This window comes from Pongo abelii, chromosome 16 (assembly GCF_028885655.2).
Source record: "Pongo abelii isolate AG06213 chromosome 16, NHGRI_mPonAbe1-v2.0_pri, whole genome shotgun sequence".
NCBI classification, from domain to species: domain Eukaryota; kingdom Metazoa; phylum Chordata; class Mammalia; order Primates; family Hominidae; genus Pongo; species Pongo abelii.
The window spans coordinates 99494658-99504314 of NC_072001.2; the positions used below are offsets into that span (position 1 = coordinate 99494658).

The following is a 9657-nucleotide window of genomic DNA, read 5'->3' on the forward strand; positions in this document are numbered from 1 at the left end:
CCAGGCCGACAACATGCTTGGCTAGGTCCTTATGCACCGCCACTCATACCCAGAGGCCCATCAGCTGCCTCTGCTCCCTCTGAGCCCTGGAGCTGCAGCCCTCCACCCTTGACATGCGGGAGAAAGCCAGAGGCCCCTAGAGTCCCCCCTCGGGGTGTTTTCCAGGCCTGGGACGCCTGAGCAGAAGACACAGACGCCTGAAGAAGGGTTAGCAGGTCCCTAATATGCCCCATCCATGTCAGCACCAGAGGAGGGGGATTCTGGCTAAATAAGAATATTCTGGACAGGGAGATGGTGGTTGGTCAGTTAAAAAAGAGAGAGAGAATCCTTCAGTAAGGGATGCATGTGTGGGAAGAGTGGGGGGCACCTAGGGGCAGGCTGACGCAGAAGAAGCAGTGGAGGCTGAGTCAGAGCACCGCAATGACACCTTTTTCTTCCAGAAAGAATTCTTTAGTTAAGCCTTTAATCGGCCTTCGGTGAGCAGTGAGTTGTGGGACGTAGTGCCATTAACTATACATACAATGTTCATGTAACCAGATTTTAATCATTTATGATCTTAATAAATAAATATGCTGCCTTCTGATTCTTTTTATTATCAACGATATTAATACTGTTGTTGTTGTTGTTTAAACGAGATTTTAGTCCCTGTTCGTCCCCAGAGCAGCTGCAGGAGTCGTGCCCAGGACTATTGTCACCTGCTGTGCCATAGCTCAGACTTCAGCCTGCTCGTCTCCTCTTCCCTCTTCCCCAGATCCCCCAGGCTGATGGATATTCTTCGGTCGGGGCCCTTTTTAAAATGACCAATGTGTTATCAATATAGGCTACCCATCCTCTCTTCGTTTCTAACCATTTTGCAGTGCGAAGAGAGAGACCCAGGCGCAAGCCAGGCGGCGCGTGTCACTCGGTCTGAATTGCGCCGTAATCGCCAAAACCTTGGCCTAATTTGCAGCTAATAGATCTCGAGCGAGGGAGTCGGGAAGAAACCAGTGGCTTTGGAGGGATCGGAAATTAAGGGACTGGAAGAAGGATGTGATTCATATTATTCTCCCCCTCCCCCTCCCGCACACGACCATGTGTCTCCTGGCTGGGCCTTTGGGGACGCGGCCCCTCGCTCTCCGTGGCCTGTGTTCCTGTTGTTCGCTTCTCTCCCAGAGGACCACTGTGTCTGGGACGCCGCGCCCTTCGGTGCGCTCAGACCTCGCGCCCTCCGACCGGCTTCTCCCAGTCCCCGGGAGGAGGCGCTGGTGCCCGGGCTGGCCTCTGGTCCCTCCCAGCCGATGTCCTGGAGCCCCCATTCACAAAACCCCTCCTGGAAGAGGACACACACACACACACACACACACACACACACACACACACACCCCACACACACACACGCACTACGAGAAGGGGAGTTTGATCTTGTCTCATTGGCGTCTCGGGTCTGAAAGGAAAATCGTTTGGGTAAACAGCCAAGCTTCCAGGCTTAACGCCCGGCTCCCGCCCCCGCCCCTCCATCCCCTCCTGCCTCCCCCACTCGCCTTCAACCCCACCCGCCACCCACACTCGGCTCCGCAGCCGGGCCCCGAGCGAGCTCCGCGAGTCCTGGCGAGAGCCGAGGGCTCCCCGGGTTCAAAGGGCCGCAGCCCCGAGGGAACGCCCTCCTTGCTGTGCCCCGGGGGGCAGAAGCGGACTGCTGGGCGGTGGGACCGGCCTGGGCCACGGTAGGAACCGCGAAACCTCCCGCTTCCCTAAATAGAGCTGGTCTCGGGGGAGGGCGCTGGGGAGTTCGGAGCCCGGAGGGACATTTTTGCCAAGACCGAGTGGAAGCCGAGCCCGGGCGGCTGGCTGCGCCTAGGAGTTCTGCCACGGGTCCGACGGGGCACCCTGGGCCCCAAGAGCCTGTCACAGGCGCTTGCACATTTGTGTGCACTACCGCTGGCGGGGGCGTTGAGCCTCTGCTAGCCGCCTCGGGCTCCGCACACCCTTGGGTGATTACCCGGCCCCCACCTCCCTCCAAGCGACCTCGGCTCCAGGAAAAGGCTTTAATCTGCTATTAAGCGTTTTCTAAAGTTTCTTTCCAAAGGAGAGTTCTTCACTTAACTGGCTGTAAACATAATTAATAGTTATTAACATGCAAAAAAACCTTTGTGGTGTTTAAAAGGATAATGGTCTCTCTCTAGCTCACACTCTTAAGCGTGGAGAGAACCTTGAAATCTGAAAATATCCTGATTAGATTATTCGAGCTGATTATACAGTGATTTTCCCCGTTCTCTAATGAAATTCTTCTCTCTCCTCCCTTCCTCTGTCTCTTGTTCTCTCTTTTTCTTTTTCTCCCAGTCTCAATCTCACTCTAATCCAGGAGTCATTAGCAACACCCTCTGGCTACATGTTTTGCATCAGTGAAACATTGTGACATAGTTGTAATACAAACTCGGCCGCCTCGCACTGCATCTTGCGGTAGGAAGTGTAATAGCAATAAAAATCATTTTTCATCTCCAGGCATTATTGGGCAAAAAAACCCCAGAAAACCTGAATGTGAGAAGAGGAAGGGGTGGAGAAGAGAGAAATGAAGGGAGAGAAGAAGGGGGTGGAGGGGGGGAAGAGAGAGAGAGACAGAAAGAGACACACAAAACCTTTTCCAGTTTAGAACTCCTTTTCCAAACTGTAGGCATGCAGATTCACACATATCATTTTCTATGCCTTCCTCTCCTCGGTTTTTGTCCTAGTTCCTCACTGCTGGCCCTCAGTGGGCCCCAGGACCCTCTTGGGAATTCCCTCTGAGCTCCCATTATCTCTCATCAGCTGCCTTCTCCCCATGTTAGCACCAACCCCCACCCCCACCCCCATGCCCAGGCCTCAAGACCCCCAGGGCCCGGGCCACCCCTCCTTAGCTGGCAGTTACTAGGGATGCTCATTGAAGTCCTGCTAGGAAATTGGGGCCTTTCTCCTGTGTGGTCTCACAGGAATCTTTCCTAGCCTGATGGAGAAGAGACAAACCAGCTAGAAAGCCAACCTGGCTATTTTCCTGGCGCAGCCATGTAATTTCTGAGCAAGATCTGAGAGCTCCTAATCAGCAAGGAGGAGCCCTGGTTACAGGGAGAAGGGGCACTCACTCTATCCCCTGCCTGCCCTTTGGGGGCTCACCCCGCTAACTCAGGGGACTGCGGAGTTTCAAGAAGCGATCTCTATGTTGGGATTGCTCAGGCAGGGAAATACAGGGTCTTATACAACACCAGATAAACTCTGTCTTCACCCTATAGTCCCCAGTTCAGCTCCCATTATTTGTGGGATCCACAGAGCTCCTTTTTTAAAAAAAAGGATTTGAAATTTGTAATAAAAACTACATTAAATAAAGGTTCTGTACCTCCCTTCAAAACAAAGAAACCACACAAATCCTCACTGGACCATGCCAGAGATGCTCTATTTTTAAAACCATGTTTGGCATGTAACATTTGTTTTAACTTATAACACCCATCTCTGGGATGGTGCACTTTGAAGACAAATTGAAGCAAAGGCTCACCATATAAGTGGGTTAAATTTTCTGTATATTTTATGGTCGTGTGGATATAAGATTGCAGCAAACCTGTTAAGTTATCAACTGGATAAAATAGTGTCAAATGCCCAGTTGCACCTTGGAAAGAAAGGCTGTGTAATTTGCAATTCTTGCCAGTTGCTGCTTTCACCGGCGGATAGGTGTACATGTTGGGGGCTATATTTTGTGGTTATTTAGTCAGCAAAGCCAAAAGCTGCGGGTACAGTGTCCCAGTAGGCTGGAGACTGGCACTGCAGAACCCCTCTAATGCTGGACTGACCAGAATAAATGAGTTTTGGTGGAAATCATAATTGGGAAGGGATGACTTTATAGGCACCACCTCATGGGAGTCATCTGCATTGGCCGCAGCTGAATGACCCGAAATACACGGCTGCCCGAACTAGTGGCTTCCTAAAGACCATGTCTCATTTATTTCATCCTTTCTAGGAAAGCAGCTCCCCAGCTTGAGTGACTACTTTAGACTTGATGAAATTGTGCCTATATATTTTTCTCCTTCTTCTGTTATTTTCCTTTCATCCCAATGCAGCCACTGTGGGATCTGTCGGTCACAGATAATGGTTTTTAACCCGTCAGAAGACCTGTGCGTTGCGGCTTCTCTGAGGGTTTCGATTAGGGAAAAAGTCCGGGTGACGTACAAGTTAGGCTGCAGCGGCTGGGAGGCTTGGCGGCGTCATTCCAGTTTCTGCAGCGAGGTGGCGCTCCAAGGTACGGCAGCGCGCCCGGGTTTTCGCCACCGAGCGCATCCGCCGCCGCGTCCACGCAGCGAGGCGGCGGCCAGCGAGCAGTGTTAACTCGGGGTTCCTAAAGCCTCTGAGCGGAAAGTCGGGAGCGCTCAGACCCACCTAGGCCGAGCGGTCCGCAGGGTGGGCGAAGGCCTGAGGCCACGGCTGCGGAAGGCTGGCGGCGGCGGGGAGCGCTGCGATGGCGAGGTGCGGAGCAGACTCCGCGCGCCGCCGCTCGGCGGAAATCTTCGAAATTCCCGGGCGGGGCGGAGGCTGGGGCTGCAGGTCCCCAGGCTCCGGGAGCGGCGCGCTGGAGTCAGCCTCGGCCCAGGCACACCGAGGAAGCGTCCAATCCACCACAAGCTCAGAGACGCAGCTTAGGGTTTTATTTGTTGTTGTTCTTTTTCAAAGAAAAAAATAAGGAAAATATATGTTCTATCGTTGTCCCCCAAACTAAAAAAGAAAAAAATATATAGTTTTTGGGTTTTCCTTTGCTTTCTTCTTTTCTCTCATTTCCTTTTTCTTCCCTTCCTTTTCCTTTTATTTTCTGTAGTTTTTTTTTTCTTACCTCTCCTTTCGCTTATTTTTTTCTGTATTCGTCCCCCTATTTCTTAGAGCTGAGTGTGTGTGTGTGTGTGTGTGTGTGTGTGTGTGTGAGAGAGAGAGAGAGACAGAGAGCTTGAGAGAGAGAGAGGGAGAGAGAGAGAAAGTGAAAGTATTACCACCGGCTGGTAATACTAGAAGGCTTGGGCAAATGGTAGCAAAATTGAAGAAACTATTTCAATTTATTGAACGGACTTCAGTGCGTACGATTTCGTTTCCATGCTTCTGTTCTTTCTGGGTGTCTCACAAGCTCTGAGTCAAAGATGACTGGGAGAAAATGGCTCTCACTCTGCCACTCCTAATCTGCGGTCGTGGGAGCCCTTTAAAATCATTTTTGAAACAGTGATAGAAGTAATAATAGTAATAGTCCCAATGAACAGCGTTTCCTTCTGGCATGAATTTTCTCGTGGTTTTGCAGCCTGGTCGGCGGGACCCGAGGAACGCGAGCGGGCGGCTCGACTGCTAGGCTGGGGCCCTCCTGTCAGCAGCTGGTTCCACGGGAATCACCTGACCCGTGAGCTGTCCCCCTCTCTGTGGCTCCGGGTCTCGGGCCTGGACCCTCGCAACTGCTGGGATGCTTTGCTGCAACAACACCCTGCCTTCCACATGCAGCCGCTGCACTTCTCCCTTGAGTCGCATTTCCGGCCACCTCACCTTCCTTGAAGTTTTCTAGTATATAAGAGGAATTTTCGGCCCAATTTAGAAGTCTGCAGAAACTCAGAGGGTCAGGTCATTAGGAATGTTAACGCGGCGACCAAGAATTATGAACATGATCTGAAAGTCTCTTCCAATTCATTTCTTCAAGTATTTATTTGAGCTAAGTGATGAAAAGTGACAGTTGTGAAATAGACAGCTTTTAAACGTAATGAAGTCAGATGAGGCTTTAACCTGTCGATTGCTATAAATCAACTTTGAAAAAGAGGAATGAAGAATGTTATTTGAGCACCTAACCGCCAGCATTTGCTTTGCCGGCTGTCGACCCTGGAGTTGGTCTGCGAGCACTTTCCAGGAGGCAGGACCCAGTGAAGACCTGCGCCTGCAGTGTGACCCTCAGATGACATGCAGGATTGGGGGCCGCACTGCCAAAAGACGACATTTTCGTGTGGGGGGGAAGGAGGCCTCCATTTCCACTCAGACTTTTGTCACGGGTTTGGGGTATGCAACGTATCCGGGCAGGTGACCCCAGCCCTTAGCACAGTTGGGAATTGAGAGAGGCTGCCACCCATGGGCTGAACCCCGAAATATAGATCGGCGCCCAGCCCAGCTCCCCAGCTGGTTGAGGGCGTCTACTTCCTTCTTCCATCCGGTTGGGGAAAGCCCAGGGCCTGCATGACGCCCTAACTCTTACTAAACCTTTAGAAATGGTGGCAGCAGGGTGAGGAAGATGAGACTAAATTTCCCCAGGGGTGGGTGGGTTGGGCCAGGGCTGAGTTATCTGTAACATTAAATGACTCTCTTCTGTGAGGGAAACCCGGGAAGGAGGGGTCCTGGGGGCCTGGGGGCCTGGGGGCTGAAGGCAGGATAGAGCAGGTGTCTGAAGTTCTTGTGGGGAGGGGAGAAGGGTCCCGTTCCCGGCATGCCCCGTCAGGGCATCCAGAATGCCTTCTGAGAAAAATGAACTGGTTGGGTGTTTTAAAGTAAACCTTACACATTCTTTTGGAGATCTCAGTTCCCTACAATTGCAATTTCAGTCTCAGCCGGGCTTAGGGACACTATCCTTTTCACAGTGACTTCACCCCACTCTGTCCCTGTCTGCACTCCAAGCCTAAGCCGGGGAAGAGTTCCCCGGGCCTCTGGCCCTCTGCGTCTGCTAGTCTCTTTCCCCCAAGACTCCCCGAGGTGGGGAGAGCACTGGTGCTCCCTGGAGAAATCAAGGTGTCCAACATTCTCTCCCAGGCGAGGCTGCTTGAGCGCCAGCAACAGGTCCTGCTGCACTTTCTTCCCCGGCTCCTTCGCTCCGCTTGCTGTCCATCCTCATTTCTGAGGTCAAATGGGAAAGAGGGAATACTCCTCGACCCCTCCGCCCCCTTGGCTATCCAAAGCAGCCCGAAGGTGGCGAGGAGACTGTGCCGGGTCTTCGGGCAAATGCCCCTCCGGGTGGCTCCAGAAATGGCCTGTGACCTGCACTCGCCTCGGAGAAATTCCAACTCTGGGTTGAAGACTCCGACTCAGAGGAGCCCTCTGAGGATGCGCCCCTGGAGAAGGTGCACGGGAGGGAAAGTGGAGAGAACCACGCCCTCCCCAGGCGCTAGCCAGCGACTCCCGGGCCCTGGGCCGGTGGCTCCATTCGGCCCCACCCTGGCCTAGTGGACTCTCTGCGGCTTTGGAGGGGTGCCGAGAGGTGAAGCCGATCTCAGGCAGCACCCCTCCCCTTGCAGGTCTAATTTCTCCTCTCTGGGGACCTGGAAGCGGGAAGCTAGGCGCCCAACTCGGGCATAGGAGGCTCGGACTCTATCGGCGTCCAGCCCGCCCTCGGAGTTAGCTGGAGCTGGAACCTGGCGGCCTCGGGTGTCCGCAGCAGGCTGTGTGGCCACCGGCCTCTGCCCGCTCCGCTAGCGCCAGGGCTTCCCGCACCCCAGGCTGGGGCAGCGAGGGCGTGGGGGTCTCCTAGACCGGCCCGGGTGACGGCGGTAGGGGACCGGCAACTTCCATTTTCCGACCCCGAGAAGGGAAACTCAACGGAGGGGGCCGGTAGAGACTCCTCCTCCACTCCGCCCCGAGGCAGCCTGGCTAGGCTAGCGGCGGGTTTCCGCCCGCCCGAACGTTTCCATAAATCAGGCCGCTGGCAGGCTGCTAATTAGCTCGACCGAAAAGAATAGAAAGAGGGAGAGTTCGGTAGCGCACTGTGGGGTGGGGGGTGGGGACTCAGTAGGTGGGAGATCAGAATTTCTCTAGGACCATTGGGGGACTCCTTGGGGTACCTCAGCAACACCCCCGCCCCGCATCCCCGGCCCAGGCCACCGCAGACCACCTCCCCCCAGCCTGGGCCTCCAAGCAGGGGCTTCGGGCTCACAAGCCTCCCGTACTGCGCTCCCCAGCGTTCGACCTGGCCCGCCCACCCACGCCGAGTCCCCCTCTGCCACTCGCTGAGCAAGCCCAGCGTTAATTAACTCCCCTCCTTGCCCCCTGCAATATCGGAAGACTTTCAAAACTCATCTCCAAGTGTTTCCTCTTTAAGCCTAAAGCTTGGAACAACCGCCAGGGAAAGAGGGGAGCTGGGTCTAGAAGAGTCGGTCACCTCCGAGCTTTGGGGCAACAAGACTTCCCCAACGATTGTGTGGGTTATGGGATGAGATGCAGCAACCCTATTTCTCCATCTCCAGTGAAAAGGCAAGACGATCAATCAAGATTAGAAATCACATTAAAGTTGGATTATTGATTTCCATGTAAATTGCGAACAGAGGATGTGGCGAGTGAGAGCGAGTTCTGTTTATTTTCTCTTTTCCTCCCCCATCCTTCTCCTAGCTCCGCGCCCCTCCCAGCCTTCCCGCCCTTAGCCGGGAAAGGACTCTGAGATGACATCACCACAGAGACCCGCGGCCTCCCCGCCCCCGGCCCCGGGACCCCGGCGCGGAGATTGACAGGTGTCGCTCGTTAGGACAATGCCTTCCAGGTGCCACTGTCACAGGCCCATCCTTCCTAACCCGCCCTCTTTGCCCCCTTCCCTTCCAACTCTCATACCTCCCCCTTTTCTCCTCTGGGGGAAGTTCTCACATTCGCACTCCCAAACCCCAGGTCCTCGCATCTGGGCACAGGGCCCCAGGTCTAGAGATGCGGGCAGGGGGCCGGCACCGAAGGGCAGGGGTGGCAGAGGCTCCGCCTGCTGCCTGCCGTGGGGCCGCTCCGAGGTGCCAGGAACTCCGGTAAGGGTCCCGGCGGCGGCAGCCCGGGAGTGGGCAAAGAGGGAACATGCGTGTATTTTAAAGGAACCAGTGAGGTCTCTGGACTTCCCTGTCTTCGCTCTCCACCCCCGCTCCCCCTCAACACACACATAATATAACAGACGCGAAGATAATCCTGCCATCTGGCAAATCCCAAATTTGGCGACCAAGCTCGGAAAGCAACAGCGACGGCTCATCCTGGGAGTAGGTGGCTGGTCCTGCCGGACTCTCCGGAGCTGGGGCAAGGGCGGTGGGCTCTGCCTGCACCTGCCCCCACCTCTGTCCCATCCCTGCCCTGACCCGGTAGACTGTGGGGTTTTTCTGTCGCACTGGGCAGCAGTTCTGGGTGTCTGGAATGGGGGAGCTGTAAGTGTGGGGCTCCGGCCCCACTTTCTACCAATGCTTCCTCAATGAGCTAAAACCCAAATTCGGCTTCATTATGTACAACCCAATGTAATTTATAGCTAGGCGGTCTGTCGGCGGCGATTTAGATCATTTGGTGATAAGGATCACACTTATTAGATTTCTTCAAAGCCGATGGGGGTTTTCTATTTTTTTTTGGAGGGCATTTGTGCTAAATTGCCCAGTGCTGGTGTGATAACTGTCAAAAGTTTGACATCAAAGGAGCTAATATTATTCAGTTACCAGAGAAGCTGTCTGTCTAAATAAGAATATCTTAATTACTGCATCACAAAGGTAGAAAAGGGGTCGGATCTGAAAAGGGGAGAGGCATTCAGCCGCTCCTTTTGATGCGCTATCTATATTAGACCGATGCGCCGTTCTTAATCAGGCCTAGTCCGATTTCCTTTCCTCTCCCGGTCGGTCCTCTGAACTTTATAACTATATGTAAACACGTTGTCAGTGGGGACATAATCTTCTCAGGTTCTTATTAGAGGAAATTTCCATCCTCTCCCGT

General features: G+C 53.9%; 1 protein-coding gene across 1 annotated transcript; it reads left to right on the top strand.

Moving 5' to 3' along the window:
- Nucleotides 1-979: 979 nt before the first annotated feature.
- Nucleotides 980-8545, top strand: LOC134760226 (uncharacterized). Its single transcript, XM_063716319.1, has 2 exons — nucleotides 980-1703; nucleotides 5279-8545. The coding sequence occupies exons 1-2, from the start codon at nucleotides 1072-1074 to the stop codon at nucleotides 5376-5378; spliced, it is 732 nt and encodes a 243-aa protein (XP_063572389.1). The 5' UTR covers nucleotides 980-1071; the 3' UTR covers nucleotides 5379-8545.
- Nucleotides 8546-9657: the final 1112 nt, after the last annotated feature.